The sequence below is a fragment of the Ambystoma mexicanum genome, chromosome 8, assembly GCF_040938575.1.
Source record: "Ambystoma mexicanum isolate Mex_15411 chromosome 8, UKY_AmexF1_1, whole genome shotgun sequence".
In the NCBI taxonomy this organism is placed as follows: domain Eukaryota; kingdom Metazoa; phylum Chordata; class Amphibia; order Caudata; family Ambystomatidae; genus Ambystoma; species Ambystoma mexicanum.
This window is the reverse complement of record NC_090929.1, coordinates 306776689-306791617: the sequence shown is the minus strand read 5'-3', so window position 1 is coordinate 306791617 and position 14929 is coordinate 306776689. Positions and strand designations below refer to the sequence as shown.

Here is a 14929-nt window from a genome sequence, read left to right as displayed (position 1 = left end):
TCCTAGTACAGTTTTCTTGGTTCAGACACTAGGATAACGGTTGGCAAATATAGTCAAGACGCTTAACCACTGGGCCAGGAGGAGGGTGGAGTCCTCCTGGTAGTCTACATCTTTTCGGAACACAAACTCATAGTTAAGTCTTTTTAAACTTACTAATGTGGATATCCGTGAACCAGGAGAAGGGAGTCTTTCTCCTCGTGTCGTTTATGTTGCTTTTGTATACAGTGGTAGGGCTAGAGTTAGGTAGTTTTGGACAGAGGACAGGACTCTCTTTTTTAATTTGGACAACCACCCTGATGATAAGCACTCGAGGTAGGGATTACCCTTTAGAAAAGGGAGAGTTGTGCCTTCCTTTCTTATTGTCTAATAAAGAAGTGTCTATACCACGCACCTCCTTTGTCCGACTCCTTCCTCCAGCGCGCCACAAAAATACCAGGCAGTGTAGGGAGTGTGGAGGTGCTATGCACAGGATGGGGTGCCACCATTGCAAGACACAAAGTATTGGGTTGGCCGACTAGCAGCTTTACCCATCCGGCTGAAGAGCATTGCCTAGTTGGCCCCACAGCCAAACTCTTAGTCTCCCCATTGATCTTGGACCACCACCTTGATGTCTTAAATCAAATACCTGCAAGCACACACAGGTAGTTAAAGATGGTCATAAATTACCAGAGACCAGAGATCCTACGCCTTGTGAAACATGGGGTCCAGTGTGCCTTTTGTAGACAGGACAGTGTTTAGCCAGACACTTTTTTGCTAGCTCTCTTAGTGAACTCAAGGCTAAGTGATTCCCCATTAACTACATCGACCTCTATTTTGGAGAAAAGATTGCATGCATCCTAGACAGTGCTTCTTAGAAAATATTTTTCTTTTTGCAGCTTTCCCATCTCTCTTTTAAGGGGACTCCCAGCATATTTGACAGTTTTGTGATTGTGAGCCATGTTTAATGAGTCAGGTATTTGTAAGCTTGGTCACTTGCTTACCTCGTTTCGTTTTGGAGGAACTAATGATTCCTTAATGCAGCCAGTGCAGGGGGGTCTCCTGTCCCCCCTTTTAGTGTATTGTGTAGCACTACGTCTATTATGGACGGTCACACAGAGCAACCAGGTTCAGCTTTTTCGTTTTGGGCATTTTGTTCCATACCCTTTGTCCTCCTGGTAACTTATTATTATTTATATATCATTATTTTTACAGTCTTTTGGCTGCACCTTTTGTGCGCTTTTATTTTTTCTACTATGAGTTATCCATTTTGCCACTGCATTGGTGAAAATGACTCCCCTCATCTTCTAAGCCCTGTTTTTGAGGCTCACTGTCTTTGTTGGCTGTTTTCTTCCAGGGCAGGTGTTAGAAGGCCCTGTACTAACATGCTCCATTTGGTCTCCGGCAAGAGCCCAGGAAGTAGCCATTTGGTGCCAGGAACTGGTTTGCACAGGGAAGGGTGTACTAGACACCCCAATTCACATCTAAACCTGAGTGAACTCATGACCCTGAGCGGATTATCTATGATCGGATAGCCACTCTGAGTTTGAATGGTTCTAGTCCTCTAATAAAGGGGCTGTTCACTGGAGGTGAAGGATCCAAGTTATGTGTTATCCAAGCTCCCTGGAGTAGGAGTGCAGATTTAAAGGACACACTGTCACTGGCGAGACTGGTTAGGGCCTCCCAGCAACCTAGAAATCAAAGGGCAGCTCCCTACCCAGATTCCTGCATTGCACTGCTTGCGAGTTGCACTAACTTGGACATCGCCTGCCTGTCACAGGCATGTTCGCGTCATTGCTGCATGTACCACACTGCGTGTTGGACCCAAATCACCAGCTCACCAACCAGACACTGAATCTCCATCTCTGGAAGCTCCTAGTAGCCTGGATCAATACTGCTGACAAACCAAAGGTACGCTGACACGGCTGATAAGGCCCTGTCCTCCCTGCACCACTTTGTGGGACCATAGTAACTTTTAAGCACCCCTTCTCTACGTTTCATGTCCTTGAACTATTTACGTTGTCACCCAGTCTCTTGCCTTATCACCCCTGCTGATAATTCCAGGGTGCCGTTTCACACCACATTTTGCAGGGGTGGGTTCGTAGTGTTGGTTGCATTTATTATTTTATTAAAGTTTCTATATTTTCATAGGTACATTTCCATGCTCCTGTAGGTCTAGAAAAAAGTCCAGGGCCTTTGCGAGTATGCCCAGTGAAGGAAGTGTGCATCCCACAGTCTTTGCATGAATTCATTTTCTCCCTCTGTTCAATGGTCAGCTCTGACCCGTATCTCTTTCCTGTCTACATTGTACCTCCTGCAAAGGCTTCGCTTCTCTACTGCGGGGGCGTGTAAAGGTGTTCAGTCCACTAGACTGTTTCTTCACCAGGTTCCAGGTAATTATGTAGCCCCCCACCCCCTCTTTTAAAGTGATACTTCTTAGATATTATTGAGGAAATGCAGCCCTTGCTCTTGCGAGGCTGGTGGGTTTTGGCAGGTCTCTTCCTGTGATAGTATTGGCAGCTCTGCAGGGGCTGCCTCCCTTGTCATTAATGGTGGCTCTGCTGCCAGCTCCCGCAGCTTTGCTTTCAGCATGTTTGTCTCTGCCAGCCCCTGCTCTGCTTCCTGTGGGTCCTGGTCCCGCATGTACTGGAGATACTGATGGCTTTGACACAGAAAGCCCTGAGGGAGCACTTCCATCAACAGCCTTGGTGTTCCATGAGCAGATTGCCAGGCTCCTGGAGTACCTGAACATCCTGCTGCGAGAAGCCCTGAAATGTAGTCTGGAGTTATTTTGGTAGTGCTAGCATTTCATGGTCTGTAGAATGTTGACATGCCTGTCCAGAAAGATGTGCTTGCAGAGGTGCACAAGTTGTAGCAGAAAATATTGTGCTCGGGTTGTCAGTATGCAGGTGCATGTACACTGCTTTTAAATTTAACCACACTAGAATTGCACCGATTTGGTTATGTGAGGAACCAGGAATGAGACACAGACACACAGGACTCATGGTGATTGGTATATACCTTATTTAAAGAATAAAAGGGGTTTGGCAAATGCCTCACTGTCCCTAATCTATGAGGTAGTTCAACCAAAACTAAGGGTCTGTCCTGTGTCAAGATCCCCAAAGCAAAAATGTCCTGTGTCTGAAATCCTATCTCATTCTAAAAGTAAATTTAAGGTGCTAAGGGTATTGTCTTTGGCTCCAAAACTGCCCAACTGTTCAAATACAACAAACGGTATGAATCCAACAAAAGTTCCAACGGAATAATGTTCACAGTTCCAGGGAATAACTCCCTTTCCTGTGTTCTTCAACATAAGAAAAGTTCAAAAGAATAACCAAGTTCTTTATAACCCAAGAGGATAACTTCCTCCTCGTTGTGGAAATGCCTCCCTTCCCCAGGCCTTGTCCACGTTTAATGCAACTCAAAATCCTAAGGGCATGAATCTTCCTTGGGATTCCCTTTTCAAGATACCAATATCACTGTTTGGATGCAGGTTTCAGACACACAGAATACCTGGTTTACTCTCCTGCCAGGTTCTTTGACCTTCAATACAGCTCAAAATCCTAAGGGCATGAATCTTCGTTGGGATTCTCTTTTGCAGTTTATTCCACACACTTGATTTCACTTGGCTTTGCCTGGTATATTTTCCTGCCAGGCCTTGGTCATAGTTCCAAAATGCACATTCTTCCCTTTGGTTTGGTTTAGGAGGAATGATTCTCTTCTGGTTCACTTCCAATCTTACAAAGCCTGGTTCACTACCCTGTCATGCTTCCTCTCTTTATATTCACTCGTTCTTTCAACCATATCTTTGTTTTTCCACATTAAGGCCAGTGCCCTTTTTATAACAAAGTTTGTACTTCGCTTCCCTTTGCCTTCTAACAAGTGGGTCCTTGACCCTTCATCACTGTCCTTAAATCCTGACACATCATTCACTCCTAGGCATTGCGATCCCCTCTCGCTCTCTATGGGCTCACTATGCGGCTCGGGTACTGCTCGCGTCCGTCCTTCCTCCTCCTTGGCTGTTCACAGGCTTGGCAGGCGTGCAGTAAGCCTGTTGGCATTTGCACCGCCTTCCTCTGCTTTCCGCTGCTTCGGCTGCCTGCGGCATTCAACACAGCGCTTCTCGGCTCGGTCACCATAATCTGTCCCGGTGATAGCTTTAGTGCTGCATTCCCCAGTTCGCCTGCTTTTGGGATTTTGAGCGGTGTCAGAATATAGTTGCAAGGTTCTTCTCCTCACGACAACCTCACTGCTGCGTTTCTCTGAATCTCCGCCTTTCGTGTTCCGCTCAGCATACTGTGAGGAGTCGGCAATGACAGGCAAGCTAGAAATATTTTCAAACCAACATTTTGTTCGGGAGAATTCTCAGAAATGTGCTTATTTCCTTCTACCTTCGAGAACCCCAGCTACTCTGCTGGACTTTAGGACTTTTTTTTATCCTGGAGAGAGTGAGACCTTTTTCCTCACTCTCTCATGTATTTTTCTTTGATTTGAATACTTTGTTTCTTTTGGTTTTGGAGTCTGACAAACTCCATAGGTATCATCTTTTTACATTATGACACACAGCACCCTCGGTGCAGTGGCACAGGGAAGTCCTTTAGATTTCCCAAAGGTTTAAATACCTTCTCTTGGTTAAACTACTGTTTCCAAGAGCAGTAAAGTGAAATTGACTTTTCTTACCTTTTGTAACTTTGTACACTCGGCACTCACTATCTTACATAGAGTGCAGGAGGAGGGGTTACTTAGTATCCTCTTGGTCTACTTTCTCATGTAAAATTTTTATGTTACTCTTTCTACAATGAATGGCTGGTGGCAGTGTTTTACTTTTTCCTACCATTGTGTGTTTTTACAGCGGACTGCGTTTGCAGCTGCAGTATAGCACCCATGGGTGCCCATTTTGTCAAAATGCCCCCGGTCTTCTTTTTTCGCCATTTCTTTGTGGAAAGGTCCTTCTTGAGATTTACTCTGCGCGCCAAACCAGGTTTGGTCCCTTTGTTCGCTTTGCCTTTGGTGGGATTCACAAGTGAAGCCCACCTTTGGCTCCAGGAAGTGAGGGAGGTGCCCGAAACTGCCTGTGCTTAGTCTCCTAGGAGGCCCAAATGCACTCTGTGGTGATGGGCCGGCTGATTGTCCGGCAAGTGACTGGCAGCTAGGCTGTAATCAATGGGAGGGAACTGCATAAAAGGCAAGGCTTTTGACTTAGAAGGCAGAGTTGACCACTGGACGAAGAAATCAAAGAAGAACTTGAAGAGCACGCCTGCTGCAACTCCTGGATCGTTGGTTTGCCCGGTGAAGCCCTGCTGCTGTGCTGAAACTCCAAATTTGTATCGACAGAGAAGCCCCTGCGAGGACGACTTCTCTCTTTGAGTTGGTGGGCCCAATCAACTCCAAAGTAAGACACCTGGACATCTTCTCGTAGCTGGTTGAATTTCCACAGAGTTGCTGCTAGAAACCGAATAGCCAGGGAGAGGAACACCAGATTGTGTGTGTTGCTTTTTGAGTTGGCCAAGAGAGCTCCAGGAAGATCCTCCGGACTCCCAGGAAGCAGGACTGACCGAGCCTGAACCCCCTCAACAGAGTGTGGGAACCCAGAAGCAAGGAAAGTCCATCTCGACAGCCAGGAACCGCTGTGATGCTATTTGCGGTAGTAGCGATGAGCTGAAACACCGAAGTGCCACTTGTTTGAAGATTGAAGGTTGCGAGCGCCGACCGTCCCATTGCAGTGGAGTCCCCAGAAGTCCTCCCTCTTGTCCCCACGACTGAGGCCCAGCAACACTGAGATCTGCAGAGCTGCACAGGAACAGGAGTCCTCTGCTGCACCTTTTCTTCAATCCAAAGGTACTGTAAAGTCTGAGAGAACTTACTCTTATTGTAGAGTTGCTTGCATCTTCTACTACTCACAAGCCTAACAGCTTGTGGCCCTACATCGATTCTTCTTTTCTTCAAAGACTTCTAAAACATTGTGCAAAGACATTTCTACTTACCTACCAGAAATGCTTCAGCTCACATACACTTTTGCCCATTGACTTTGGCTTAACCGGTCATACTGAATGACTATGCTTAGGGGAGCCAAAAGTATTTGCCTGCTTAAGAATATTTGTGATCTCTTGTTTGTTCTAATAACTTTTTCCTTTGACCAATTCCTAAGAATGTTCTAAATGCTACAGTAAGATATTAATGGCCCCAGTACCCTAGCTATTGAAGTCACCTGAGGGTGTAGGTTGTGACTGTGGGCCATCCCAAAAGGGTCTTACTGATTTAAGAAAATGAAGAGTGTGTATTTTGAAGTGCATTTGTGTGTTGCTTTTATATTGCTCTCTTCTGAAGAAGGCTTATTCTAACTGACAAATTAATAATTGTTTATTCAAGAAACCTTGTGTGTACGTATTTATTTGAATACTTGTCACTGTGAATCTCTGTCTAACTCCCCTACAGCTCACATTGACCCCTCTTGAGATAAGCCTGGCTGCTCAACACGCTACCAACCTGTGTAGTACAGACTTATACCAAAGGTTGGGTTCCTAATGCTAGGTGGTCAGGGTTGTTGTAGTGCACCCAAATGGTGGTACACACAATTGTGCCTAACAGTTCCCTTCCCCTAGTTTCTTAAATAGGATGGCAAAGTTTCCACTTTAATAGTTCCTTTGTAGATTGCCTTGTGTACTCCCCTCCCAGCCCAGGAATCTTCATTCGCTCTCACCCACCTGCCATACTCGCCTAGCAGGATTTATTTTATAGTTCCTTTCAGATCACCTGGTGTACTCTCCTGCCAGGACTTCTTATGATTCACTGATCCTCGGTTATACCGAAATGGCCTATACCTTGAGGTACTTGGTATCTTTGCCTCTAGTAACACTTGCTCAAACCTCTCCTCCACACTGGCATCTCCTGCATCTGTACTGGATTGGAGTTTCTTTGTACTGTGCCTTGACTGCATTCAAACATTCTTCTTATGCTCTCTTCAGCTTTAGCAATCTCATATTCATCAAACACGTGCTGGCGTGCTTGTCGGGGCACCCCACGGTCCCCAGCTACTTGAGCCAGACTCACCTGTCTCTTCCAGTGTCTCTGACTCAGTCTGCACCTTTCTGGAATAGCTGCTACATTCGTTTTCCACTCTGGAGTAAGCAGAGGTCTTTCCAGCGTTCTGTGCAGCTCTGTGGTCACATGCTGGCTTCCTCTCTTGGCCTGGACTGCCGAACGCTACTTTCACGAGCGGCTCCACAACCAGGATCTTCTGTGCAGCTCCCTGTGTCTCCACAGCTTTTCCTGCTAATCTGTGGCGTCTTTCCTTCTGCCCTGGTAGCCTTCTCTGTGTACGTCGCAAGCCTCTGTCTGGAGTTCACTGTCCTCCGTGGGACCAAAGAATCCATTAGAAGAACAAATTACTTTCCTCTTGGTAATGTTCTTTCAGATGGATGTTCTTCCCACAGATTCCTCATCGCCCTCCCTACCTGCAACTCTTGCAGCAAGCTAGTACACCATCAGCTCTGCGGGCCCTCAGCTTAGAGTGTTAGGGAGAAAGGGTGAAACTGAGGTCATGGGGCGCGTTGCCGCTATATGTACCGGCACCGATGTCCTATCGGGCGCAGGGTGTGTAGAGTTGTCGGACGGAGCTGTGCCCACTGGCAGCAAACAAGTTTCCAGAGAACAGCTGCTCTGGGATATGGCTATCCAGCCCTCCACATAAGTTGCGTATTGTGCCTTTTTACGCATGAAATTATAGCAAATACGGAAAGTTTCATTTTAAACTGCGTACAGTTTACGCAGTGTTCACAGTATTCATGAAAAAAAATCCTATTTGCACCACTAGGTGGCACGGCAGGCTACATCATTAACACTCCAGCCCAGCTTCCTTGGAATTTGTATGGGTGACTTTTGCAGTTTGGTAGTTACATATTTACAACAACAGCAGCAAGTCTGGAGAACAAAGCGGCTACGGGATACAGGGGCTGACCCGGCCCCATGTCACGCAGGGCAGCCGCAGTGCACCCCACAAATGAAATTAATGCACCACCCCTATTCCATCGATCGTGTTTATATCACTGTCAAGTGAAATCAGGAGCTTGTCACCAAGACCGACGAGAGAGAGTTTAGTTTCATAAATACGTAGACACATTTTTTCACACATACATTTAATTCCAGAAACATTACATTTGCCAGCCCTATTAACAGCATTTACCCCTTTTAACGCAAAACTGAAAAACATTGCGTTTGATGCTAATTGGGATTTAAACTGCACACCTTCTACACGCACCGCCCCCCTCTCACCTCCCCGTCTCAAATATTAGGATTTTTAGGGACTGGTATACAACATGTTTTTCTATGGTTCCAATTGAAAAGCACTTTGTAAATCAGGCCACCTTTATGTCTTTCTGTGGTCTTTGTTTTGTGTGTTGGAGACACAAATGTGTGCGTTGTGTGCTGTTTTTCACTTGATTGCCTGCTAGTTGAAGAGTTTGTTTCGAATTTTAGAATGGAAACGGTATCTATTTTTAGCAGTGCATTTAAGGCCCCAACATCAGAACGCCCCCCGAAACACAAGCCGAGATGCATGTTTTAAATTGTGTGTGTTTTGCTACTCAGGATTTTATATTTTCAGGCTGAGCTCAGGTGTGTTAGTCACAATTGAAGCGTGTTGCTTTTTTTAAACAGCCTTTTACGCGCATTGCTTTCTGAGTGCAGCAAAGCAATCTGTTCAAGCAGCTTTTTTCCCCCTTTCAGTTGATGTTTACTTAAACAGAAAACTGGCAAGGCTCAAAAAATAATGGCGCCTGATATTAAATATACTTGAAAAACGAACCGGGGGTTCTCTTCCGCTGCATGAAACCCATGCAAGCTGCCAATTTCCTTTTAAAATAACTGCAGATAGTGTCTTGTTTCTCCCGAAATCATGTTTAAATCAAAAAAGTTCACACAAGTAGGGCTTGGGCTTTGTCCTTCGTCTTTAATGTGCAATAAAAGTCTGAAAATGTATTCTTATAAGAATCAGTTGGGAAATAGGTTTGGATTAATTTCCAACTAGGGAAGTGGGTTTATTAAAAAGGTCAATGGCAGCTTGTTTATGGACTTCTTCCGCTGGGGGTAGTGGGGTGTATTATCTGCCGCGTTCAGTGGTTGTCTTCCCTGGAGTGCGCCTTGAATGGGTGTCCGAGGGCCCATTTGGCACGAGAGCCATTTGTACATAGTCTGCAATGTCAGCCACGTCCAAACGACCCTTGTGCCAAATGGCCAGCGCCAAATTGGCTTTTGCGCCAATCTGGCTGCACCAAAAGTGGCTCTCAGCCAGATTTGTGTGGCAAAACGGCCAGCGCCAAAAGGTTTGTGCCAAAATGTGGCATACCGCCCAAACACAGTGCAACAATTCCCCAGTGGCGGTTAGTTGCCTAGGGCGGGGGCGACGTCCACCCCGTCCCTCTTTGAGCACAGCATCACAGATAGGCAGGCTGAGGCAGTGTACAGTCATTCAGTGCTAGAATGATTACTTGTCCTCATTACTGCACCCCCTCCCCTCTTTCCTACTTCAAGCTCTCCCCTGCACTTCTCATATAATATCTCTGCCTTTCTTTGCCCTTCGTCTGTCTCTTACCTGCACCTCTCCTCTCACTGATATCCCATTCCAATCATCTGAAATAGGCTCATTTCTGCATCTCGCCCTTCTCCTTCCCACATCTCCCCTTCCCTCTGCGATCCATTGATCTTTTCTCCACTCACCAGTTTGCCTTTCACCTTTCCTGCTTTGCCTGATCTGGATATCACTATACTCAGTGTGGTGCCCTACCAAAGCTTAAATACTGGCATCAGTAATGAATGATTCTCTCGCAGTGAGTGGCGCATCCCGTGTAATGGCGCTGCTTAACATCTGTCTTGGTTTTATACATAACTATTCTATGTATTGCAACATTTTAATCCTTCTTTAACATTTGAAAGTTTTTTTGCTTTACCTGTTGTGTGTTTTTGTATTCTCCACAGTAGCCACTAGTATGCTTGGGCAACTGGAGGGGGAGCTGACAGAGACAGTTCTAGTATGTACATTGTGTGCATGTGGGGGTGAAGTAAGTGTGCGTTGGCAGCCAAGTACTTTTTTTTTTTTTTTTGCATGATGTAAATGCTGCAGCATTGGACAATGCTTTGACAGGTGAGGTATTTCAGGGACAAATGCTTTTGTTTTATGCCAAATTCATCACGTGTGTTATTACATTGTATTTTTTGGTCAAAGCCATCACAAGTGCTTAGACCAGCAAATACTGGCATGTGGCAGCAAAGTCATTGCAGGTGTGTTCTTACAGGGGTAAATACTGCAAGTATCCGATGTCTGTGCATATAGAAGCTAGTGGCATGCTGGGGTGCAACCAGCCCTACAGATAAGGGGTGTATTGGCCACTTTTACTTCCTAAAAATAGGCAAATACTCCCAAAAAATAAAAACGGGGAGTAAGTATACTCCCAATAAAAAATAGGAAACAGACACGTAGGACCCTTGCTTTCACACACATGGCTCTATGGATATATTTGGACCAGTCGTGTACGTAGTACCACACGAAGAAACTATTATTACTGCCTAATTGGAAGAAGTAAACATGTATATTTTAATGCGTATTAAAACTAGGTGCAAAGGAATTATTTAAAAAAAAAAATCTGTTTTCCAGTTAAAACATATTTTTACTCAACTAAAAAATACTCCCAAGTATGTATTGGACTTCCGTTTTTACTTCCAAAAAATAAAACATTTTACTCCGAACTTTAAAAAATAGGGAGTACAATACTCCAGCTTCAAAATCTTATCTGGAACACTGTGATCATCTGTTCCATTTGTGAGGGGGTGTTGGTGCTACTGCACCATGTGCTTTATCTGTTTGTTGTGATAAACCTTCTTTTTGGTCATAATGCAGAAAGCTGACTCGTGGTAATGAGTTCCTTACAGTTATTGCACACATCGCTGGATGTTGCATACTTTCTACTCTCTTGTAAAGGAGAAACCTCATTTTTACTCTCTTGCAATCACATTTACTCTCAAAGTTTAAAAATAGGGAGTAAAATACTCCTGCCTCAAAATGTTATCTGAACCACTGCGGCTATCATAGAATCTATGGGAGTCAAGCAAAGGACTTAAGAATGAGCCCACGATGATGGCTGCACTTGATTCTACAGCAACTACTGTGTTAAATTTCCATCATATATAACATAAGCTCCAGAACAAGTTATTACGTCAGTAACAATAATATGATGGAAAAGGTCATTATTTATTACAAAAATACAGACAAACACCACATTGCCAATCAATTTCGGACCCGAGTAGGTCCTTGTTTAGGGCATAACCTAACCTGTGTGTTTTACAAGGTCCACAACTGCCATTAAAACAACCTACATTCTGGACAAAAACAACCTCACTAGTCATGAAGAAAGTCCACTGTTCAAACAAAATGGCTTAAAAAGCTATGTGTTCCTGTGGCATCCACAGAACCAAAACATTGTGATCAGCCACTCCCGTAGTTCCTGTGAACAGAATGACTGTGCTCCCATAAACTTATCAAACTGGAAACTGACAGCAAAAGCTTGTAGAATTTGTGAGAGCAACATCCATCAGGAAGAACATTACTGAGAGGGAAGGGATTTGTTCAACTTCAATATACATTGAGAAAATGTAACCTCTTTGTTTTTAAGTTATTAGGGTGGGCATATTTTTTTGTTAGATCAATCTTATGTGATTTTGCTTTCACCTGACCTAGTTTGAACACACATTGTAATCCAAGTATTGACCATAGCATGAAGTATTTCACAAAATGTGCGAAAATTCCCCTGATACTGGTTCCTCGTTGTGGCATGCCTGATATTGCACGCCCGACTGCTTATACTATGCTCTCCTTTCCTGTTTAGTTCACATGGTGTCTGGATGCCTGTATCCGAGAGAAGTTTGTGGATAACAAGAGAGCCCGGGAGCTGCAAGGATTTCTTGATGGAGTAAAGAAAGGTCAAGAGCAGATGTTGGGGTGAGAACAAAGCAACTCTTACCAGCCACATAGCATCGTACCAGAATGGGTTTTTGTTTCCTCTAGGGTTTGGTGAAAAAGTGTATGAGGTGTACTCTAGGTCTCTGATGCTTAACCAAAGTTTGTGATCCTGAAAAAGCAAAGGATTTGGCAATCAATAGTTAAAACTTGCACCTGTACATTGGATATTTAATGAGGAAGAGTTTCCCAGGTTGAACTACTAGACCTGGTCATAAATACCTCAACAGCCACCTGCAATTTATAGCGATATTATTTCATGGCACATTCTACTTTTCAATAAAATGTAAGAGAGGGGAAATGTAATTCTTAGGTAAATTTTCATTTTTATGTGCAATCCCCTTAACATGTGAGTCGCCCAGCATTGTTTGCTGGACTTGTGGATTTTTTGTCATGGTATCCCCTTTCTCACTGCTCTTGTAACTTATTGGTTACAGTGACAAGCTAATCTTTGCTGGTGGCAGTGGTTTTACCCTACCAACTTCTGTCTATTGTTTACTCCCAGGCTGTACTCAGAGCCGCGGTAGTGCACATAAGGGTCATCATTGGCCCGACATGGTGACAGTTTTTTGGTTGCCTATTCAAGATATCTTGTACTTGATTGGTCGTCTTCTACCGTGCAGGGTGGGGGGAGGTCCTGCTTTGACCTTTGTCTTCATTGGGAACCCTTTGTGAAGCCTGGCAAGACACAAGTGTGTCTGTGAGGACACGAAACACGGAGGACTCCATAAAACTGCTGTTTTTTGTCTTCTGTTTTGTCTTCTGCTTTGCTTGCCTGGAACTAGTTCCAACTGGGAGGCTGGCTGTGCATGACAGCCACCATCCAGAGTGGTGGCTGGGTGCAAATTGACTGGGTTCCTGAATAAAAGGCATGGATGCTTAGGCTGAAGAAAAGCTGATACCTGCAACGGAAGAATCGACTAGGAGGAAGATGAGATGTCCGCAGCCGCTTCCAGATGACCGGAGATGCCTTCCGAGTAATTGCTGCTGTCTGACCTCTTCTTTCAAGCGTTGAGCGCCACGAAAACAATGACTCTCTCACTTGGAATGGTGGGTCCAGTCTGTCTCAAGAAGACCTGCTTTTCGAGCCATCCCACGACAAAATGTGACCTTCACAGGCTGCAAACCATCAATATCCTGGCACCTTTCACCATCACGCAGTGCATGATCTTCTGAAGAGTGAATCCTCCCAAAACTTTGGTGGACCACCCTTCCGTACCTCCAGAGGCAAGATGCCAATCCTTGAAGTCCCCTCACCAGAGTGCTGGGCCGAGAAAGCGAGAAGAATCAACTGGGCAGCATAGCCCCGAAGAATCCTTTGTCTGAAGCCTCTTCACTCAGCTGCTGCGAGATCCATTCCAGTATCCCTTATTTTGTCTGCCTGACCAAGAATCCGGTGACCGGGTCTGCTGCTGCATCATGGGGGCATTGTGCTGCATCCTCTTCTTCACTTCTAAGGTACTGTAAGACTCTTGGTAGAATTAACCTAGAGTTGCTTTGCTGTTACTGTGTTGCTGGAGTGCTGATTTGTGAGTTTGGAAGTTTGCCCATACAGTTTGCCCAGGCTAAATGCCTGTGTGCCTACAGGGAGCTTTCTCCGAGTCCCTGGCACATTTTCCCCACCAGAGGGTGTTCTTACTTGTTACTGAAGACTTCCTCTGGCACTTTTGAACTTTCTACAACTTGCCCCTTGCTTGTTTGACCCTCCAATCTGACTGAGACGCTCACAACAAAATAGGGATGGACTCCTAAAGCCTAAGGCCTCAGTGAAATGGGTTTTGTTTATTTTACCTGAAACAGTTATTACAAAAATATGTTAATTACCTGTTGAATTGCCATTCTCAAAGTAGTAGTTTCACTTACTGTAAATGTTGCATTTGTTTTTCTTATAGTAATTTTGTGAAGAATCAATTTTACCTCGGTGTATATATAAAATAAACTATTACTTTTGTATAACTGTCAGTGTGCCAATGTTTCTTTAACCTATGTGTATACTGCCTACAGCCCTTCCTCTCCTAAAATAAGCCTGGCTGCTCAGCCATTTCTACCAATAAAACTTGTGTTTCACGCCTATATTAAGAGTTGTAGTCATGGGTCCCAAGTGTGTCTTCTAAAGCCCTTCATAATGTGGACTTTTGTAAAACTCCCCAACAGTAATGCATTGTAAGGGAGAGATTCTATATTCATGTTTATTTTTTCAAACCCTGTAAAACACTCAATTTCCTATGGATAAACTTCAAGAATCTAGAACAAACCCCGTAGGCTCATCTTCCATTGGAGCTCCCATGACCACACCACTATAGCTTTTAAGCAACTGCATTGGCTTTGGGTTGCTTCTTGCAAAATAATCTATGCCCCACTCACAAAGCTATTCATGGGAATACCTACCTGCAAGACCTCTTCAAGAAATACAGCATAGACAGGGTACTTTCACTCTGCAAAATCCTTCCTCTTCCAAGTCCCTGCCTTTAAGAAATTCCTACGTAGAGGCTGCAGTCTCGCAGATCAAGCCACAAAGATGTGGAGTGGCCTTCTGACCCACCTTCAAAGTCAAGACAACCCAATCCGATTCCTGAAATCCCCTTAAAGACTCACCTCTTCTGTTTACTTATTTTTATTTGAGTTGGTCTTTCATGGGAACCTATCTGCCAATAAATATACTTGGTTTGACATTTGTAACCCACAAGTACTCCACCTTGGTGCCTGAAATTAACGGTTGAGCCCCAAACTCTCCCACTGGTATGTTCACAGAGAAAAAACACTAACTGACATTATTTAATTAAGTTGCTTACCTGTGACTCGCATTGCACCTTTTCTGCACAGTACAATAATCGTGTTTGATGTACCATGTAGCCATTCCCTTAATAAATGGTATAAAGAGTTCAGCTGTATCTTGAGCCACCCTGCTTCCTTCCTGAGTTTGTCCTTGGCTGCTCTTCCATTTAC

At 44.5% G+C, this 14929-nt stretch overlaps 1 protein-coding gene across 1 annotated transcript in view; it reads left to right on the top strand.

Moving 5' to 3' along the window:
- Positions 1 to 14929, top strand: part of NELFB (negative elongation factor complex member B) — a 411812-nt gene that overhangs the window by 163794 nt on the left and 233089 nt on the right. The window contains exon 6 of the mRNA XM_069609721.1: positions 11853 to 11965. Coding sequence (XP_069465822.1) covers positions 11853 to 11965 — 113 coding nt within the window. The remainder of the gene's footprint in view (positions 1 to 11852; positions 11966 to 14929) is intronic.